Here is a 22968-nt window from a genome sequence, read left to right on the forward strand (position 1 = left end):
AAGTGTGATGCAAACATTTACAGCCATTATACTAGAGGAATATTATAAGTAAAGGATGAGGACTGTTTCTGTTTACACTATGCTCGTTGAAGCGTGGTGACCCGGATATCTGGCGAAAGTGCTTTGCAGTTCATCATGTTTTCGAAATAATTATGTCTTTCGCACTCTCTTCCTGTCTGTTTCTTTCTCTGCGTCTCTTTCTCTCCCTTCCTTACCTATATATCTCTTCATATCTCTTTCTTCCCGCCATCTCGTTTCCTTCTTTTTTCTTTCACTTTTTTAGATAAGCAAAAGTCTACAGGGTTGGTTGCCATGCCGTGATAGTTGCTGGCTCGGAGTAAAATATCAATCCCTCCCTCCCACACACACACATACGCAGTCGAAAACGTTTGTCGCTAAATCACTGTATTTAAATCAGTTTTACTTACACGGATACACGTCACTCATCCTTGCATACACTATCCATCATGCAGTCAACAACATTTCGTTCGTTACTCAGCTATTATTTACAGGTGCGTCCAGTTCATTACTCATCTATTCTTATTTAGAATCTAACTGTCTAAAAGCCTATATTAGACAGTTAAGATTACATTAAAATGATCCGTTTGTTTTTAAAGCGCTAAAATAATTTTAAAATCTTGAATTTATCGCGGGGATATGGCCTAATAGCTACTGGCACGGCGTGAAACATAAATAAACTCCCACGAATCAAATGACCGTTAGAATAAACAACAGCAGAAACCGATCGACAATAATGCTTTTTAAGAAAAAAAAAAAAAAAAAAAAAAAAATGCCCGTGATTTGACCGTGGCCCTAAAAAAGATTTCATTCGAGTCTGTTAAACTGTTAGACACGATGCCAACAGGCTGCACCAAGCGAACCACTTGCCGCGACGATGACTGATGCGTTTATTATTGTTATAGTTTACACGTTGGGGATTCCCTCAGTACGTTTACTGGTAAACACAAGATGGAACCACTACCGCTACCCTCCGTCGTCAGTCCTTTGCCTCGCTAGCTGTCTCTGAACAGAATGTAAGACACACATTTCTCCCTCTACCGTTTTTTTTTTTTTTCCTCCTCCTTCTTCTTTTTATCACAAACGATTTGCCTGCGTCAACCGTCCTTAGCAACCGTTGAATGCGAAACTCCGCCTTCGAATCCGATAATATAGTGCATGACGTAGTTATGACGTCAGCGCAAGGGTGGCCAGCGCCATGCGCGAGCAGGGGATAGTGCACAGGCAGCTAAACAGCAACTAACTTGTGAGCAAGAAGGCATGTCGCCTGTACGCAGGCGGTCGAGGATATTGACGCGACTGAAAGCAGGACAGACGATTGAAAGTCCTTGTCGAATGTTATCGTGGTCAGTCGTACGAGAATGGTGATGATGGCCGACACTCCCTCGTTGCAGCGACCCAAGGGACAGTCGCAATCGGTGCGTGTCGGTTTCTACGACATCGAGAAAACCATCGGCAAAGGGAATTTCGCTGTCGTCAAACTTGCTAAACATCGTATAACTAAGACTGAGGTGTGTAGATGTTTTTAATTCTCATTGCTGTTCGTGTTTGTCTGGAATTTGTTTGGTTATCAAGTGCATAGAACTTTTCCGCTGTCTGCAAGCGTTGGAGGAGGAAGTGCACTGAGCTGAGCTAGTACTTCAGAAACAAGCGAATACCACAGTTGTTCTGAGAAAAGCCTGACATAATTTTGTACGAAAAGGATGTGAGAATATTTGTTCTTGTCATTAGTAGCGTACTACATGTCTCAGTCTCATGGAAGAGTTCAATCGGTGCACTGAGTATGAAAACAATATTTATACTTACACCCTTAGTGTTGATGTCCCGCCAATATCAGTAAACTGTTAACAAAGCAATTATTATTTCAGACAATAAGCGGATAGTTCGGTACATTTAAGAAATGAGTGTGACTGTGTCAGTATGTTTGTCCACAATAGGATAAAATCATTATTTATTGTTGTTGGCGGCGCCAGATTCTTTGTGTAGTCTTCGTTGATGATGGTTTAGTTTCGCCTTTTTGACAAGTTTCGATTCAGCAGACGCGAATTTATTTGGGACACGAGTGACACAAAGAGAAGTTGCAGGTGTCGATAATTAGATAAGATAATTAGACTAGCTGAATTGGCACACTTGCGTGAGTAGGTGAGTACGTGAGGCGCTTGCCAGACTCAAACAATGGAGGAGTGGTCAGGTGGAACTAGTCCATAATTTTGAGCAGCCGCGCGTGCCATGAGCACGATCGCATTGCCTTTGTTTACAATCTTCAAGAAGAGCCGGTGCAGGGGGTAGAAGTTAGCACTCGTTCCACCTCTTTATGGCAAGTTTCAGTGTTTTCCCTCCAACCACCAACCCTTTTGCATGGGATGACGCAGGCAGAGACCCAGATTTTGACAAGTGTACATTAGAGAACCCACTGCAGTGGATCCCCAGTTTTATACTTCCCAGTAATGCATCTAAACCGTTTCAACGGCATAAGGCATTTCCTTTATCATGCATTTTCACAGCAGCTATTCAAGTGGTATGGCCAAGACACTGACAGTCGAAAGGAACGCTAGACTGCAGCTATTGACAGCTTTTGTTGTAGCTAGGTGCAGATAGTATTAGGTAAACACTTTGAGCATGCTGCCTTTACAAATAAGACCCTTGTAATTTTAAAGCACTCAGTACGGCATTTTCACATAAAAGCTGTACCATTAGAACTGACACAGAGGAATGTATTTTATGTATTTTCTATTCTTTAGTAAATGAGTGTGGAACCTAGTCATGACATTCTGAAGTCAGCAGCTAGCCCCTTTCCTTTATTATGATTTTGTAACCAAATATTGTAAGATGATATAAACACGCTTCATGTGCAGCTTCGTATTTCCCCAATGCTTTCTACACCGCAATTAACTTTTTTATAATTTATGGTTTTTGTTTTCGCTCACCTGCTAAGTAGATTATGTTTTAGCTTAATATATTCAGATAAATTGTTCAAGAGTAAACACAACTCCAGTTTGTTAATGTACTAGGTCCATCAGTGGTATGCAAGTACATGTGAAACCTTTTAAATGTTTTCTGAGCCACACCTGTTTAGAATACAGATGTATTTTTTCTTCAAATAAAAAAAAAAAATAATGCAGATGAATGATGGGAAAGAGGGGAGTACACAAGGAAGACATAAAAACCCCTCAAAAATGTAATATTGCTGACGGCAGACTAAGTACAAATGTCATCAGACCGGCAGTTATGAGTTATTACTGAGAAGCAACATCTGCAGTGTGGAGTCAAACAGGAAGGTGCCTGCTGAAGGATGCTGCAGGTTCCGTGTGATTAGGCCACAGAGGACCAAGGCTTGCTTGTTCTTTATGTTGTTACAGTGTGAGGGAACTTGCACGCTGATAATTTTATGATGCAAGAAGAAAGCTCCCTCGACAAAAGCTATGCTGATTGTTTAGTGTCCTTACAAATTTTGCATTACTAAATTGCAATCAGGGGATAATAAATATATAAAACTATATATGAGGATGGTCATTTTGCATTATTTTGTTATAAAACAGCTAGCACTGCTATAGTAGACTGGCTGCTCATTAAAATTATATGAGTTACAGACCATTCATTCAAGAGTTTAAGTGAAAACTATTTTAAATAGGGCTATATTTCTTTTGCAGGTGGCCATCAAAATCATTGACAAGAGTCAATTAGATGAATCCAACATGAAAAAAATTTACCGAGAAGTCACCATCCTGAAGTTACTCAGTCATCCGCACATTGTCAAGCTTTACCAGGTGAGTAGTGTCAACAACAGCAGACAACAAGACAGAGATCATCATCATATAATTGCAGATAAAGAAACTATGTGTGGATTTCGTGTCACATATGCACTGATAAATCTGAGCTGTGTTGGTGATAACATTGTCATCCTTGCCCTTTGCCAGAAGAAAGGATTGTATTTCCATGCACCTAATGACACTATAGAAGTACACAGTACTTTGGTCACAAGTAGCTATTTTCAGCTTGATCTTTGGTATTGCTATCATCACAGTTTATCTTGCATTTCTTTAAATAAGTTTTGGTGTGTATTGTGTCTGCAGATTATATCGTGTCAACTCTGTAGAGTTCAGTAAAATGTGTAGTAATCAAAAAACCTACGTTTATTTTCTAGCAGAGCAAGAAATCATAAGCTGCAAAGCATTAAAAGGAGATTTATCACTGAGCTTAGTAACTGCCAGTGTCATTAGAATCTTTATTTTATGATTATTGAAATAGTGAGAAAGGAACGCATATATTTACATTTATAGAGTAAATTATCTACCCCTTAACCCTTTGCCTTTCCTTTCCTTCACAAAGGTTCAGACTACCCAACAGGATGATTGCATTTTATACTTTACATTAATACAAGCTGTTAAAATGATAATATGTTCCTTGAATTGGAAAGACTTAGTGACAGACACATTTATGTACATAAGACAAATAGGCAAAACTATGTAGAGTTCTGCCAGAACTTTTTCTGCTTTTTCTTTCATTTTCTTGGGGGGGGGGGGGCGGTTGTGGTTTGCATTTGTGAAATATAAATTGTTTGAAGACATGAGTGACATAAATTTAAACTTTGTTCTGCCAAATAAACAATGTGCAGTAGAGTCAATCACCCTTTCGGAACAACCTCCCTGTTTACTCTGAATATTGTGTACTTTTGTTCTGTCAAAGTTTTCTGGAATTGTGCTGCGAGATCAAGTGCTTGAGTTACAACATAGAAATAGCATCTGATTAGGTTCTGTGTGGGTTGGGTCTTGATTACTGCCTGTTTATCAGGACTGATAACTCCGTGTCTGTTTCCTCATCCAACTGCTGAAAGGAAGAGACAGTCAACTGCATAGCGGTAATAAAGAAGAGGAAATTATATGTTCTCTTATCAAGTGCATAAAGGTGATAGTTTTTGAATGTCTGTCGAAAAATCTGTCTTCTTTGAAGTATTTGTATTCTATACGTAAATATGAGATTAACATATTAACAAATTAAACTAGAGTCGAGCAAAGGTTGTTTGTGTGACACTCACTTGTCTTCATGTAGCACCCAGACCAGTGGAAGGTACAGAATGTTTTACTGCTCTAAAGATAATGCTAAAGAGAAAATAGCTATCTGATTTTAATATGAGACTGCAAAACATATTAAAAATTTACTCTTTCTCCATCGAAGGAAGAATTATGAAATAATGACAGTTTAGATAAATAATATTGGCATTCTTAAGTTACTAGATGTAAAAACAAAACTTAAAATACTTCCACCTTGAGGTGATTTTATACTATGTAGGGAGAGGGAGGGGGAGGAAACCGGAGTACCCAGAGAAAATGCCCAGTACTGCGGACAGGTGTCGTGTACAGAGAGTGTCTCCAGACCAAATCAGTTTTTCACCCAGTGATAACAAGCGAGTGTTGTAACCACTACACTACTGGGTGCAAATGATTGTGAAATAAGGAGTCAACTTTCTACACCTATTACTGATTTAGTTGCATTTTCTTTGCATGCTCCTTTGTGAGGATGATTATGCACTATATTAATCACCTGTTTATTACTATTTCGTGCAGATTAGTGATAGGTTTTTTAAATTTCTTTTAGATAACTTGTAATTGTGAGGCACACTAAAGTGAGAATTATCTATGTAGAACATAAATACACAATAAGAGGAAGATTAAAAGCAAAGGCTAGGAAAGATTGTTTTGCTTTTATCTGTGGGGGCGAAAATGCAGCTAAAAATAGTGTGACACCTGATTAAGTGTTTTTAAATAAAGTACATCAGAAGATACTTAAACAAGTGTAGAAATTTTTTTAAAGAAACTTGTATCCCTATTAACAGTTCTTGTGTCTTCTGCTTTTATTATTCCTGTCATACTTGGTGGGGATTAGATGAACTGTATAGATTTGATCATGTTTCAACCCAAAGGGTGTAATACTGCATGCTGCTGCTTTATGAAACCTCACAATGCAGCAGTTATACATATACCGTTTTTATGATCAGCAACTAAAAATAGTTTTCATTATTCCACAGGTGATGGAAACAAAGAACATGCTCTACCTTGTTTCTGAATATGCCCCAAATGGCGAGATATTTGGTAAGTTACCACCTTGTCTATGTTAGGTGTATTCTAGTTTAGGTTTTGGGTGTCTTTAATGATTCTGGAATGGGTGGGAAGGGGAAAGTGCTAGTTGTAGTGGTCAGACATTTTGTAGACAGACATGCTAGAAGGTTTAGTTCCAGCCTGGAATGATTCTGCAAGGAGCATTCTGAGACATAGTTCATTTTGCGTGCAGACTACATCGCTCGCCACGGAAGAATGTCTGAACCTGACGCAAGACGCAAGTTTTGGCAAATACTGTCAGCAGTGGAGTACTGTCATGAGCGACACATCGTCCATCGTGATCTTAAGGTTAGCTGACCTGATGTCTTATAAAGATTGTTGCAGCAAAAACTTTCTGTTAACTATAGTTACTGATATATGTCTGGAAAAAAATTATGGTTGCCAAGGATTGTAACATTATTTTTACATCAGATAGATCACTGATACTTTGTATGTTTTCTTTGGCATATGATTCTACATCCCAGAGCAAAGTTTTGCCATGTTACAGACTTGAGTGTGGCAAAAAATATCGATCACCTCTTGGGTGAATGCATCAAACAAGAAAAGCTCATTTTCATTATTGCCATTGTGGGTTTATATAGACAACTTAACTTGTTTAATGAACCAACTGGTCCAATTATATTCTTGTGCACAGAATGCTGAAAACTTGTCCATTCATCATAATGCAGATAGAAATCGTTATGCAGCTCATCACAGATTTTATTTCTGTAATAAAGGAAATCAGTGCAAGAAGAATATATCTTTACAGTTCCCCCCACCCCTTTAAGGTTATATCAGTATCTGCACAGCCGCATAGAAATTCTCTACCTTTGTTTCTTATGTCTAGTATTTTTTTAAATCAAGATGCTTGGGTCGCTGTAGGTGATCCACAAGTCATTTAAAGAAGTACAAAATTGCTTTTGAGTCTCCTGTCAAAGCTGAATTATTTTATCATTTTTATTTGAAGCTAATAGTTCTTTTTTGTTTGGATGATGCATGCTTTTCTGCTATTTGATTCAGCGAATATCACACGTATTTAACATTTTTAGGAAGGCATAGTGTAGTAGGGCAATGAAAAGAGAGAGATTTTTTTTTAAATCAGTAAATTAGAAAATGGGAAAAAACAATATCTGTGGGGGCATCATGAAAAAAATAAAGTGTTGTTATTGATGGGGTAGAGATAGGAACATGAAGCCAAGTAGAAGCTTTTATAGCGGACTTGAAAATGTAAACCTGAACTGAGTAAAAAGTGGCAGAAACAGATTTATCTTAGGGAAGACAGTGGATTTTGACAGGATGCATTTCTTTTAGCCTAACATACTGTTTTCACTTTGGAACAATTATGTCAGGAAAAGCAGTTGTTATCATATCATAAAGAATCATGATAGAATTAGAATTTTGAATCGTCTGTTTCTGTTGTTTGTGTCCATAGTTGATTCAAACATCAAAATAGTTACTTGGAGGTAATAGCAAAATAATACAGTAGCTGATTCAAAGTTGCCGCAAGCACTGATGGTCTCTACACATTATTTTACCGGGTTCAGGTTTGGATGAAACTGATTTTTTTTTTTGGCAACAAAGTCTGGTGGGAAGGTTAAAGGTGTCTTTATTTAGGGAAATCACTTTAAAGGGCATATGTACAGAGCTATTTTCAGATGTGCTAAGAATGGCATGTGGTGGACTAGGTTGGGTATTTGAGATGAGGTGGGAGTCCTGCACTTAAGGAAAACACTAAGAGGCTCCTGTGCTTCTTCATGCACACCTGTGTTGTCCGAAGCCTACATGCCATTCCCACTGAAAGTTCTAGTACCAAAAGAGAAATAATTTCATCAACACTGCATGTCCTACTTGCCATTCATACTGAAAGTATAAATACTGAAAGAGAAGTAAGTTTGTCAACACTACCTTCATTTTGCACTGAACTAGCAAACAAATTAAATCAGTGTACAGCCACCAGTCATTATGTTGACTCTGGTCGAACCTCTTAGCAATCATCCCCTCCCACCCCAAAACTTTCTCTCTCTCTCTTGTGTTTACATGCATGAGCACATGTGTGCAGGTGCAATTTGTGCATGGGTAGCATAGGAAAGGGTGCAAATCGGGTTTGTTTATCAAGGTAAGGTGCTAGATGCCCTTCAGTCTTGTTATTAAACAGCTTCAGTTTATTTCTAGTCGACAGCTTTCTGCTCATTCAGTGCTTTGTCATGTCATGCTACCTGACCTAACCCTGATTAACCGCATTTTCTTTTTTAAGTTTTATTATTAGCCATGCAGTCTATAATTTTATATATATATAACAGTGGTTTCAGCCACGTCCCTGTCCTGTATCTGTTTCCACCTGTAGGTCATCCTCCCTCTCTTTTTAACATTTCACCTCTCATCTGAGACACCCCCTTGCACTCCTAAATTGCTGTTACCTAGTCCTATGTGTTTTTGTCAGAACTTTCTTCATCCTGAGTTTGGAAAAGAAAAAAAGAAAAAAGATGAATATCAAATTTGGATGCAAGCATGGTAAATCGCCTAATTCGTGCATGGAGACATTCAAGAGTGTAAAAGGGAATCAAAAGATTTTTAAAAGTAATACTTATGCAGCAACACATTCTTTTCCAACTAGAAGTTATTTTTTCTCCTGACCTGCTAAAGTTCACCGGTCGAATTTAAAGAATATATAGAAGTGTGACCTAGTGTGTGAAATGATTTTTACAGAGAAAAAAAGAAGACAGCTAATTTCCAGCATTTTATTTAATGGTTTGATTTATAGTAAATTCAAGTATTTCAATGAAAGAGATGGGCTAACAGCATTACAACACTTTGGCATTACATAACTCAAGTTGAGGGCATACTGAAGTGCAAGGTCTGCTTCAAAGGTGGTTTGCTCATCAACTCACAGTTTAGGTAACCCATCTGCATTTCAGTTTAAGCTTTCTTCTAATCCTAGAGTCACTGGCTCTAATTTTGGTGCTGCAGTGGTATATTTAGATAAAGTCTGTGCCTTCCTGGGGCTGAATGTGGAGCCTTTCACAATGCAGTAGATCAGCCTCCCAGACAGTTGCACAAAGGGGCATGTAATGAAGGCTTGGGGTGAAGATCAGGGTAAGGATACAGGTGTGGGCGGTGAAGATAAAGGCAGATGGTGAAGAATGGGAAAATGAAAGAAAGACATTGCAAGGAGTTGTTCTGGCTATTAGAGTCTGTAGAAAACAGTGCTTTCCAACTTCCTGCTTTAAGACATACTTGGTGCAGAGAGAGAAGTGACCATGTAGTAATTAGGAACATGGAGTCAAGCACAATGTGGTCTTACTCTTCTTCTTCACTGGGTTGTCTAAAGAGAAATACCTGCTTTTACCAATAATAATAATAAATGCAAAATTTGCAAAGCACATACTATTATTCCCAAGGAGCATGCTCTTAACCTAATCTAATGCAGAGAGAGACGTGGGCCTGCATTGGATTTAGGCATGAGTGTAAGGAGTTCAGAGCATGTTGGGGTTGGGGGGTGTACACTGCTTTTGACCTGGGATGGATTTGGGCAGGAGAGGAAGGGGGTTTAGAACATGCTGGGGAGAGGGGTTCTACACTGCTTTTGACCTGGTGGGATGAATTTGAGTAGACAGGAAGGGGGTTGAGAATGTTGGGGTGGGTGAGTAAGTACACCACTTTTGACATCCATAAGGAAGTTTGAAGAGAATTGAAAACCTGTGCTATGAGAACTACAATACTGTCCTAAAACGTAATATCATAATGCTGCCTCTGTAGCTGATGTAAACACTATCTTATCCAGTTCACCTAGCCTGCAAATTGCTGGAAAGAAATTATTGTAATATTGGTGGCAGCTACTTATGATCTGTAGGGGGAAGTGGGCAATTGCTTTTAAGCTTTATACAGCTGATGAGCTAAAATGTTTCAGGTTCATACACACCAGTCTGCCAGTCTTGAGGCTGATAGTGCTTATTTTTCCATGCACCTTTTTAAATGCATCTCCTTTGCTCCACAGATGTCTGTATTGGTCATTGCATTAGTTGTCAAGGCTGCTTGTAAGGCTAAGACCTGAGATGGATTATAAATATAAAATTTAACCACTTGCATCATTGAGACACAGTAGAAGAAAGCCTTGTGCTTTTGCCACAGATATCCGTGGTCGTGTTTCTAGGCTTATACACATAACTGATGTGCTTAACATTGATGCCTAGATTCATTTTCCTTTAATTCCACAGAATTACAAGTTAGTATGCAATGGATTAAATTACTAGGGCACCTTAAGATGATAAGCTGAAGGTGTCTCTTTTCCTGTGATCAGAATTTAATGGTTAATGAGATTGTTTTGAGCTGGCTGTTAACATCAAACATACTCAGATATTTAGACTGAATGACTTTTTGAATGTCAATATGCAAAGGAGAAGAATTTCTGCAAGTTGCAATAGATTGTGAAGAGTTGGGGAGGTAACTAACCTGTTGTAAAATTCGCATTATCGCAGATAATATAAACATAATATCCTATGTTGATTACTCATCACAAGCAGGAAGTGTGAAAACAGCACAAGGTGTTTCTTTGTATTATAGAAGGATGATTTAAAGTTATAGGAAAAGGTTATTTTAGCTGGTTCAGTTTGCTGATTTATGTACTGATTCATAATATTGTATCATAGACATTGCCAGGATATTTAAATACATTTGTTGAGCATCGAAAGCTAGTTGCTGTAATGTTTTTTACCATTCTGTCAAACACTGGTAGTCCAAAAAAAATCTTTGTAACTGTAGATGAACAAACAACTCATCTTAAAAGAAGGATTTAAAACCATCCAGTCATTATCATTGGAAGTTTTGGCATGTGTTTGTTGCAGGCCGAGAATCTTCTGCTTGATGGAAACATGAACATCAAAATTGCTGACTTTGGCTTTGGGAATTTCTTCAAAGCCGATGAACAGTTGGCAACCTGGTGTGGAAGTCCTCCATACGCTGCTCCAGAGGTGTTTGAAGGGAAGAAGTATTCAGGGCCACAGATTGATATATGGGTAAATTTTACATGATATGAGTAAAGTTTAAAAAATTTATTATTGGTTGCAAATAATTTTAATTAAAGAAGTTTGCTTATCCTACTAGAGTTGCTAAACATAACTAAAAGTTGCCTTGTCTCATTAGAAGTGTAAATGAACTAATGACATGTTTGTATTTATGTGAAGATCATTGATTTACTGGAATAAATTTGTTTTAGTGTTAACAATAGATTTTTTTTTTAAAAAGGATGGACACTGCTGTACAATCAGGAGCAGAGTATAGTCTCTGTGTAACCTACATATTTTTATGTTGAGGGAGGAACCCTGATCCACATATTTAATTGGTGTTTTAAAATATTAACCTCATTTTTCTATTCATGCAGAGTCTGGGGGTCGTGCTGTATGTGTTGGTATGCGGTGCTCTCCCCTTTGATGGCCCGACATTACCAGAGCTTAGAGATAGAGTTCTGTCAGGACGATTCCGCATACCATACTTCATGTCCACTGGTGAGAATGACAACTATGTACTAGAGCCATACTTGATGTGTCAGTCTTGTCACACTTTATTATAAATATTCTTGCATGCCCAATCCTGGTTTTTGTACTCATCCTCTTTCCAGAGAAAATATTAGAATGAAAATATTGGGTCAGGATCATCGATTGGCACCACTGCATACTGCTGTTGGCCAATGTCTCTCAAGCCCTGCATGTAAACGCTAAGAAACAGCATTGCTTTATTTCTGTCACTGGTGTCAGAAGACCTAGCTGCAGCATTTGATTGAACTAAACGGGATATCCATAGATTGTTGCTTTTATTTTTTAAACAGCACAGTGAGCTCAGATAAGTAAAAGGGTGTCTTTTCTTTATTGTCAGAATGCGAGAACTTGATTCGACGCATGCTGGTCCTGGATCCCATGCGCCGATATACCATTGAACAAATCAAGCAGCATCGATGGATGTTGATGGAGGGGGGTGCCTGGAAATCATGCCCCTCATCCCCTACAGTTGGGACAGTTGGGCAAAATGCTAAAGTGGGCCAGTTTAACGAACAGATTCTTCGCATCATGCAGAGCTTGGGTATCGACCAGCAGAAGACAATGGAGGTGACTTGGAAAGCTTTGTCTTATCCCTTCTATCCTTCAGTCGCAATTTTGTAACTCATATTGAAGTTGAGCCTATAATTAAATTTGAGCTCCTTGTCGGTTTTTGTTTTTGGTTTTTTGGTTTTTTGTTTTCTTTTTTGGCAGATTTCATATTTTTTTTTTTATATGTTGTGTTGTCAAGGCACTAAGGAGTGATGCATATGACCACTATACGGCAATATACTATCTTCTGCTTGACCGCCTCCGGCAGCATCGGAGTAGCTTCCCATCTGACACACGCATTGATGCCAGGCGAAGGCGGCCGTCAACAATAGCTGAACAAGCCATGCTGCACATGTTGCCCTCACAGGTAGCTAAGTTGATCACCCTTCTGCAAGAGATTAGATGGTCACAAACCAAATTGTGTTATGATACCTCCCTGGATAGCTGCAGTTTCTAAATTGCTGACTAAGCAGCAATCAGTGTTACAGTATCAAAATAGTTCTTCCAGCTATATATGACTTTACCTTTCCACATACCTAAATGAACGATCTATGCTTCAATAATTTTTAGAAATGGCACCTAAGTTTAACTATTCCAGCTGCTTATTTAGTTATTTAGTCGTGTCAATACCATATTAAGTGACAAAGTGAAACAGCCTTGCAGAGATAAATTTTTGAAACATCTTTACATACTTTTTTTAATTAAAAACGTTATATCTTCACAGGCAATGGGACTTCCTCGGCCGCCCCTGGCTGGCCTGAAGCAAGGCCGACTGAGTCGCACCCTGGACAATAATAGTCCACCTAACCCTGGGGCTGGTCCCCAGGCCACATCCCCATATCCCTATGGTACCCTGGGTGCTGCTGAGTCGGACATGATGCCACCGCCACCTACTGTGCTTCTGTGCATGACAGACATGTTGCCACCTCCAAGGGCACCGGCACCCCAACCAACACCAGGAGTCATCACAACATCCATCGATGAAGGCGTTGAGGCAGACATCATGGACAGAGAGTCTGAATCAAATGAAGCCATGGCATTCTCAGCAGGAAGGTTTGCAGCTTTGCAGAGAGATCCTTATGGCATCGGTCTTCTTCCAGAATACCGATACACATACTTTGATGGTGCGAACTTGTCAGGCGCTTCTCAAAGGCAAAGTCTCTCTGGAGCCAACAGCAGCTCCTCCCTGAACACCTTTGCCCTTGGCAGCAGTCTTTCACCCTTTGCCAGCTTTGACTCATCACTGGAGGTTGATATCGCCACAAGTAATTCTGGCACACTGTGCGGTAGTGCAACTATACCCATGTCCACCTACATAAAAGGTCCAGGTTTGAGTTCTTTAGGTGGGGTTCAAGGCATGACAAACATTGGACATTCTCCATACCTACAAGTCATGGGACCAGGTGGTTGCCTAGCAACAGCAACAGCGAGCTCTAATCCAGTGTCAGCTACTTCCATGACTCGTGTGACAGGGCTGGTCCCAATGCCGAATGGCGGTGGTGGGCGGGGTGAAGCATCAGCTGGGGAGGACGTGCTGCAGGACAGGGGTCAGACGAGGTCACCTGTGAATTTCCGAGAAGGCAGAAGAGCATCAGATGGATTGGTTGCTCAAGGCATCATTGCCTTCCGACAACGGTTACGCGAGAGCATGCGAGCATGTGGAATGGTGGAACTGCGACAAGAACATCAACAGCTTCAAAGTCTCTACTCCTCGGGCAATCTCGCTGAGAGCAGCGAAGGGGAAGCAACTCCTCCACCCTCGTCCTCACCTCCCCAGACTATGGCTCATCCTCAACCTCATCGAAAGCTGTCTGCTCCTCACCATGGGCACCGACAATGGTCTTTAGATGAGCAAGGTGGAGGCGGAGCAGTGGGTCGACGTCGACCCTTGATGAAACGCATGTCCTTGCCCTCCGAGTCCTTCGACATTCAGCCACATAAGCTTCTGGCACTGAAACAGTCTCTGTACCTGGAGCAGCAGCTGGACAGGGCAGGAACAGGTGCAGGCTCTGAGGAAGATGTCGCTGCTGGAGCCCCCAGTCCCCAGTTGCACGCCCCTCAAGCCCCACCTTTGCCAAGCTGTTCCACACCACCGTTGCCATACGAGTACACCCCATGCAGCAAGACCCTGCAGCAGCAACTCCTGTCACACAGGCTACAGCAGAAGCGGCAAGTGTTCCAGAAACATGGCCATCCGCATCAGCACGCACCCCACCCTCATCATCAGGACAGCGACCTTCCCCCTCCTCTGCCTCTGACCTCCCAGCTGCAACAGCTGCAAATTGACCCAAACAACTTACCCAAGATTGACTTCACCTCCAGCTATCCTTCGGCAGTTCCTACCCAGGGCAGTTCTTTGTACTCTGTTTCCCAAGCTCTATTCGGGGTCTATTCAGTAAACTCTCTGCAGCAAAGTCTAGGACCATCAGCAGGTCAGCACTGCAGTCCAGGTTTTCTGCCGTCTACTCTTCTTCCAGTGCCAGCTTCGGCACAGCAAGACACACACCTTCCTGCTCTTCAGCTATCCACTTTTACTGCCCCTCCAGAGATCCCACTAGCCACACATGACTCCTGTGGTTACAATACTAATGATGACAGCCACAGTGATGGTGCCAATCTGAAGATTGAAGATGGCTTAGTTGAGAATTTGGCAAGCAAGGAGTCTGGGGATGATAGTGAACAGATTGTGAGTGCCAGTATGATATCAACCTCAGCAAACACACAGTGGCAAAGAAGACCAGGCGTGTTTATGGCTGTGCATCCCTTTCAAAATGCTTCTGCTTTATCTGTACCTGAATCTAAGCAGAGCAACTTATTTTTGAGTGGCACCCAGCTCTGGCTTTGGCATACAGAAAACCGTTGACAATGCAGATGTTGGTCTTGCAGGCCTTAGTGCTCCTCAGTGTACGTGGATTGATAGCAGGTCCTCGTTCTCTTGCAATCCCTCAGGGCATTCTGCGCCTTTCAACAGTATCACCACAAGCAGTTCCCGGAATACTCCATCTGAGATTTTTTCGCTGCAGGGTACTGGCATTTCCTTGCATCCCTTGCAAGGGTTTGATTCAGGGCTGGGTGTTGTAGATTCAGAAGGACTAGCATCTCAGCCACTGGAGCAGAGTTCCTTCAGCAATCCAGGTCTGCCTGATCATATCGGCACCCAAGAGACTGCTGGGAAAGAAGCCATGAAAGGGAGTAACTTGCCTGAAGCACCTCAGAGATATTCTGAATTATTCGAAGAACATATGGATGTGTCGTAATGTGCCAGAAGACAGGTCCAGCATCACTTGGCCGATGTTGGTTGTTGACAGCTGTTTTATGTTTGTATCATCTGTTATTGTAGAGACTTTGTACTACTGTTAACTACTCCTAGAGTCTAGATTTTTACCAACAACGTGTACTTGTGTTGGTGGCTTTCTCAAGCCATTGAAAATGTGTGACCAAAAGTAATTTATAGACAATTTTGCGGTGACTTTTAAAATTGTTGTAGATGCTTTACCCAGTACGGGTCAGGAAAAACTGTGATTCGCCCTCACCCTGCAAGCATCATATTGTATATTATTTTCCTGCATTATCTGCAGTCATGTACTAGTTTGTCTGTTCTGTATATGTATACAATAGAACAGAGTGTCATTTGTACTTGTGTAGAGTTCAGCATCTTGTGCAGTTGTTGTATCTATATTGGTGAGCCTGACTTAGATAATAGAAGAGATGCTGTCTTCTGTGTGAAAGGAGTATGCATGTTTGTTTCCATAGGAAAAAAAATCTGTTTTTGTAGCCTTAATAAACCAAAGGCATGGACATTCAACGATGCTAAGGTGAAATGTCTGACAGATGTGTCAGACTGGAAGAAATGAACCCTCAGGAAGGCGTTTTTTATGATGATAAGCATATTTTTCGCATGAAGTTCCCATACGCTGTTATAGCTTACTGCCTCAGTAGAACAAAATGATTTTGATGTGCATGTTTTTACATTCACTGATGCGGTCTTTTGCTTGCCCATGCAGTTGAGAGATTCCTGCACTGTTATGTCTTGTACCACCATGCAGTTCTGATGAAGATGTTGGTAAGTTGTGACTAATTTGACAGTCAAGTGAGCTGAACTGAACTTGCAAGAGTTGTAGCTAAGTTGTGATGCCGTGTGTATTCTTCAAATTTTGATGGTGCTTGTGCTCAGTGCAAAGACAAAGCTCTATAGAACAATACTGGAAGACAACCCTGGACACAGGTGGAGTGGCAGAAAAAAAATGAGTGCATCAGAATTTTTCCTCTGTATGTCTCTGTTCCAGTGACACAGGGAGACGAGCCAACCACAGGCTGCTAGTTCTAGTTTCGCACTCTTGAAATCAATTTCTGTGATCAGACTGTTTAGATCTCTTTGGCCATGCCATGATAAGGTACAGGCTTGTTTATTTTGAAAAAAATGTAGTGTTATAAACTGTGGAGGTAAACTTTCTGCATTTAGCTCTGTAATGTAAAGTCGACATGTATAATGTGATTATATTTTACTGCAGTTGTATACTGTTTGCAGGTTTGTTTTACCATACAGTATGCATGTGTATGTGTGTGCCTATGCACCTGTGTGTGTGAGAGAGAGAGACGCATGCACATATACTTTTGTATGCTATTTGTACAGCTGAGTGCATGTTGGCATGTATAAGCAAGCGTGCTACTTGGCAGCGAAGTTTTAGCCATGGTTGTAAAGGATTTGAAACTAGATAGAGCATATCCAGAAGTGTTTTAAGTGACTCTTGGAATGCTTCATTGCAAGTTAAATATTAGCCATTAATAATAGTAACTTAACCAATAATAACAATAATAATAATACGAGACTTTGCTATCCAGCATACTTGCCATATAGCCGAACATATGCAGCAGTTTGTTCCTCCTTTGTCCCTATGGCACATGGCTCATGATCCTGTAGAGCAAATGTTTATATATTTGTATTTGCAATGAACATGTGACAGTGTTTTCACACTGTAAATTTTGTATGCCGTGACTTTTTGGTCAGCTTGACCGTGTCTTCGTTCATTGGTAATGGTACAGTAGCAATACATGGCTGGCTCCATCTTTCCCGTCCTTGGAGATCCCACCTGGTCTCCAGACTTGACCCTCCTCACTACGGACTGCTGGTATGGAGTATCTAACACAAAAGCAAAATGTTAAGGTCGCCTGGTGACTTGCTTTGTGTCTCCCTTGTTTCTTTATTTTTTTCTCAATGTCCCTACTCACGAAGATCAAGTTAAGAATGGCATTTTAAGGAATCCTGATAGTCACAGAGGATAGTGCCTGATGGGGTTGAAACCAATGCGACCGAGGGTCATTTCATTAGCAGGAGACAATCTGAACATGAACTTCTCAGTCCGAGCTAAAGACTCCTCTTTTGTGTGTTGTTTGTGGGGTTTTGTTTTGGGGTTTTTTTTTTTCACTTGTGGAAGATTGTTAAAGAAATATGAAGCTTTTGGTATCTTCCAGTCGCATTGCCTATGTGTATTTTTTATATTGTTTGGTCTTTGGTGTAGTGTGGTTGGTAACATCTGCAAACATTTAACAGGATTCCTCACAAATAATAAGCTCCCCACCACCAAACCTGACCCCCGAACTCCCAACCTCCAAAGAAAATTGCAGAAGATTTACTGCATCACATAAATGTAATCAGAAAATTCAGAGAATGGTATTTAAAAAAAAGAGGCACTCATTTCAAATTGTAAAGAGGTGCCCTGTTTTTTCTGGGGTCTTATAGCTGGTTGCATGGACCAGGGTCAGGTTTGTATAGAGCAGACAAGCTGTGTCCTGATAATCTGCTTGCTTAATTTATCGCCGGCATTGATAATGTAGAATGATGGCAGGGAAGGGTAAAACTAAGGATTACCACCACACATCAGAGAGCAAGAAGGACCCACCCCTACCCTCTTGTTTTTGAATTGCCTGTAAGAGAGAATGAAAATGTGTTTCACTCTATGATTATTTTTTTTGTTTTTTTTTACTTTGTTGTTAATGGGAGTTTCTAGGATCTTAAATGCTATATGGGCATGAAACGCATTGATATTCACTGAACAAATACGTTGTAAGTGGGATTTTGTTACCACTGGGCTTGTTATTTGATATTGTAACCTTCAGAATATGTTATGTCTTGATACGTGCGTTGGTGTGTGTGTGTTTTGGAAAAGTGTGGAGGGATGCATGAATATTCTCATAGCTTAAAATGGTGCTGCCATGAGAGGTAACAACATTTCTCAGGAACAATATTTCTGCAGAAACAGGGATAACGGATGGTTTATAGAAGTCTGTAATGTTTCCCTCTCATCTTTCACTAACCCCCATTCCACCCAAGTCACAATTTTCTTGCATTGTTCATGATGCCAAGTTGTTGCACATTATGAATATGAGGAATGTAAACACTGTACATCTTTATGAGGATCAGAAAGTAGGAAATGTAACTACATGGGGAAGATGGTCATAAACCACAGGCATGTCCTTGCATGTTTATGGTGATCATTAACCACAGACATTTACTTAATATGTTCATGGCTATATGGAGCAAGTGAATGTACCTGCATCTTTATGATAATCGTAAACTTATGGAGTCTGGCTGTACGGGTCTGCTCCAACAAAATCAAGGAGGAAGGCAATCTCTTCTGTAGTCATAAGTACAGGATGGTGTATTCAGCCTTAAGGTAATGCTGGAGTTTAGCTTGCAAGTTATCAGACACTGTAGTCTGAAGTTTGGGCAGTTTTTTTTTTTCTCTCTCTCTCTCTTTCACCATCATAGTCCTGTGCTGTGGCTTTCAGGTGTTGCTGTAGGTGTTGGTAAATAGAGGGCGTTGGGGGGGAAGTGGTTGGTAGATTGTGTGGGTGGGTTTGCTGATTCTTGAAGTCACCCAGCCCACTCAGTCAATCACACCTCATGCCAGGTCATCAGCTAAAGGATTGCAGCTGGTTGTAGTCAGCCTTCGTCTAAATTATTCGAATTGTGACTCCTTCCTATTGTACTTCCCCTCTGTTCCGCTTTACCTCATTTTCTGTGTGTCTGTGGGAATGTTGAGCGGGAGTTCCTTGGTGGCTTGTCGGAGAGGTGTAGAAATGCCCTTTTCCGTGAGTTTGGAACAGAAGAGACTGCTACGATCATGTATATTATAGGAGTAGCTCAACAGCTTTGGTCTGAGTTTATTTTCTGTCTGTGTTTGATTTGAACAGTAAAATTGTTCATGATTTGAAGAAACATTTTTAAAAAAATTACGACGATAGTTTTAACTTGATTAGATTAACACTAACGATGGTCATGTAATGTGTGAAGAATTTAAAGAAATTACTTTTAGGAGTGTTTTCATCTCATGTTATTCCAGCAGTACATGGTTGCATAAAAGTTGTGAACTTTGCGCTAGAAGTAATCTTTTGACAAATCGTGTAAGGTAACAATAATAAGAATGATAATGTGGAAACCACATATTTGTTGCTCTTTGTGTTGGGGTTGGCGGAACCTTTAATAAGAATAGGTAAATATGAAAAGTACTGATCACATTAACAGATGACCGTTCTTCCGAACTTTACCTACCTGAGGGGAGGAGGTAGCGGTTTGGCGAGTCAATGAAACCCACCCGTCCTTTGACTGGACGTAAAGGTGCGGTGTCTTGCCTTTTCCATCCCGCAGCTTCCTGCACCGGCTCTGACCCTCACATCAACCCCCTTTCTGTCTCGCAGGTGATAATTTGAACAATCCTTTTCCGATAGTCAACTTTGTGCCTTGGTGCGATTTCTGTACTCAGACCACAGCTAACAAACCACCCAACCAACCCTTCCCCGACTTTACCCTTCTCCCTCATCCCACCCACCCGCCACATTGTACATTAGCAAAACTTTGTTACCTGTCAGTGTTTTGTTTCAAGGGGAAAAAAACTATTGAGAAGTGTTCGCTGAATGTTCTTATCAAGAGCAAAACATAATCTGCTTGTCTTTCGACTTAGGGGACGTGTTTGCGATCGTGCGCTCTTGTGTTGTGTTTTATTTTTGTAAGGGAGGGTGGGAAGAGTGGAGAGGTGCCATGACCTCTGTATCATCTTGTGCAGCTTCAACCTGCACGTGGCCAGCCTGGTGAAGCACAACCTTTCCTGCTTCAATGCTCTTCTTAGCCGAAAAGGTGACTAATGTTTGGGAGTGTTTGACGGTTGTATAGTCACTTCGCCAAACACCCACATGCTCAACGAAGTGTGTCCGGTTAGTCAGTGCTCGTGTGGACTTATGAAAGTTTAGCTTGTTGTTTGTTGTGTGTTAAAGGGCAATGGAGTTGATGGCAGTTTTGTAACTTACTTTCCTTTCTATTTAAGTTTTTTTAATATTGACAAAGACTAGAGTTCTGTGTACTGACAAAGCAGAAAGCCTGCCTTGTTTTTGTGATACTGTGCACAGATAGCGGCGTTACAATTTTCATTCGTTGATTTCAATCATTTTTTGACAATCAGACGGCAGAAAAGGCCTTTTGTTGCTTCCATCTTTTACCTGGTCCTTCTGTGCGCCTGCTGACCTTATGTCTTGTGGCTTTGCTGAGTGAGGCTTTAAACACATTTTTCTTTTTGTGTGTCCTGCGAACTTCCATTTTCCTCCCTCTTCTGTTTCCGTTGTTGTCACTTTTTTTTGTCTAAATTATTTAGTTTTTGATTTTTTTTTTCGGTCCACCATCTCACATAATGTCAATGTTCCACCTTGTTTTGTGTTCCCTATCGTGGGACTCCTTGAGTGCCCGAGTCCCATTCTGCCAACAAGCGACTTCTTTCTTTTAGTTTGGTTTTTTTTTTGTTTTTTTTTTCCTTAATAGACCACATGACGGTTAACGAGTCTTTCGAAGTGAAATGCATCTTTCACTTCACTTTCACATTCACGCACCACTTCGTGCGACTGTTGCGGAGTGTGTGCGTTAAGATTCCCGGTGATAATTAAGCATATTACACATTAACAGAATAACGTGCCTGGGTCAGTTCTTCGTCTTGCCGACTTTTAAAACTTCAATTTTTTTTTTATCTGTTTAAGCTTTTTTTTTTCTACAATCCTCAACCCCCTACTTCCTGCTATCATGGGGTCCTCATCTGTTCTTAAGTTTCTTTGCATATTTGACAACCTCTTCTGCTCTCACTCACACACATACACACCCTTTGTTGATTCTCTTCGGTCGGTGTCAACGCATGATGATGGTGAGATGGCCTTTAGTTTGTTTTCCAGGCTGGAGAGTTCTGACGACAATCTCATACAATATTGTACATGTGGCTTGTATGAAACATCAGGACTGTGTCGTAGACACACAAACACAAGAAAGGCCTTGTTTGCTTGTTGCCTGGAGGCAAGTTATTAACCTGGTGGTGGCATCAAGCGTTTTGTTTGCGAGTGTGATCACGCGCTCGGTGAGGGTTTTGTGAAAGACGAGTGGCTTATGCAACATGATTATTTTTTATGATCATGGCACAATTGGAAAATGTTGATCGTCGTTGTAACCGAGGTGAATGAGCATGCAATTTTTTTTTTCCATTTCTCCCAAACGAGACGCAGTTCACATGCTGGTCATGAATATGGATTGCGGCATGCAATGGCAAACAGATGAAAATGAAGACATAACCGTGTAAGGTCGCATGCAAGAGCGAACAGGTCAAAGAAAAAAAAAGTGTGACGAGGTGTTTACCTGACAGTTATGTATCTACCTGCTTCGACACCCCTGTCCCTTCTCTCTGGAGCTGTGTATGAGTGTTAATGTTCGCTCTGGTCTTCGACATCAAAGAAGCGTGGAGTCGCATCTTTAATAATCCTTCGAATTGTTTTGAGCTGTGGCATAGAACAAAAGGAAATGATCGTCTTATTCTTTGTGTTATGTGTAAGTTTTCGTGTCTCTGTTCGCAGGGGGGAGAGGGAGTTCCAGTCGTATGAATTACCTCCCTCCTCGTCGTCGTGGTCGTCAAATCGTGTTGGTAGGAGGGGGATGGCGATTATCTCCCCCTCGTACCTCCCCAGCTTCCTTGGTGTTCACACATAAAAAGAACGTAACATTGCCTAGCACTTGAGTACCTCAACTGATCACGTGTCTTGTTGCCATAGCTACAGTATAGTGACCTCTGCTGTCTGACCGACCCCCCCAGGTGCATGTTGGAGTTGCTGCCGCATGGTGTGGAAGGGACTTGGGGCGCCAGGGTCCGTAAACAGAATGTCTTTGTTCACTGCATTGCGTGGAACGCACTTGGAGACAAAAGCACCGCATCTTTGGTTATTTCTTGCGAGGGCTTTTTTTTTTTTTTTTTTTTGTCTGGTAGGGGTGGGGATGCCCTTGTTGGTATAATTCATTTTGTGATAAGGGGAGACAATAACTTACCGACCGTACCCCTTGATTGTAAGTAGTGTAAAAGAATGTATATGCTTTTTTTTTTTCGGTGATAGCCTGTATAATATATCTCGTGAAGCAAGTCCCAGACCTTGACCCTGTTCATTGACCTTGTGACGTGCGTTCTTGTCGTGTGCAGTATGTACTAGTCACAACTTCAAGTTAAGAATAAACGAAGGGGCCGTACTCAGCTCCTGTCATAGAAAATATTGACGACGTTGAATTTTTTTCTATATGTGTGTGTGAGAGAGAAAGAAAGAATGCATGTTCGATTTAAATGTGATAGTTGCGCAGACAATGTATTATCATCATAGTAAGAATAAAGTTCTAAAATAGAACATAAACACACTAAGGAAAAAAAAACAGACATTGGCTGGCAAGGAAGCAGAGGACTATAAAGCAAACTTGGAAAATGTTGGAC

General features: G+C 40.8%; 1 protein-coding gene across 1 annotated transcript; it reads left to right on the forward strand.

Annotated features, from left to right (window-relative positions):
- Nucleotides 1–530: 530 nt before the first annotated feature.
- LOC112568142 (serine/threonine-protein kinase SIK2-like) lies at nt 531–22756 on the forward strand. Its single transcript, XM_025245269.1, has 9 exons — nt 531–1529; nt 3669–3785; nt 6044–6107; nt 6307–6422; nt 10955–11125; nt 11491–11614; nt 11982–12211; nt 12393–12560; nt 12918–22756. Exons 1-9 carry the CDS (start codon nt 1380–1382, stop codon nt 15054–15056), a joined length of 3279 nt encoding a protein of 1092 aa, XP_025101054.1. The 5' UTR covers nt 531–1379; the 3' UTR covers nt 15057–22756.
- Nucleotides 22757–22968: the final 212 nt, after the last annotated feature.

The sequence above is a fragment of the Pomacea canaliculata genome, linkage group LG7, assembly GCF_003073045.1.
Source record: "Pomacea canaliculata isolate SZHN2017 linkage group LG7, ASM307304v1, whole genome shotgun sequence".
NCBI classification, from domain to species: Eukaryota; Metazoa; Mollusca; class Gastropoda; order Architaenioglossa; family Ampullariidae; genus Pomacea; species Pomacea canaliculata.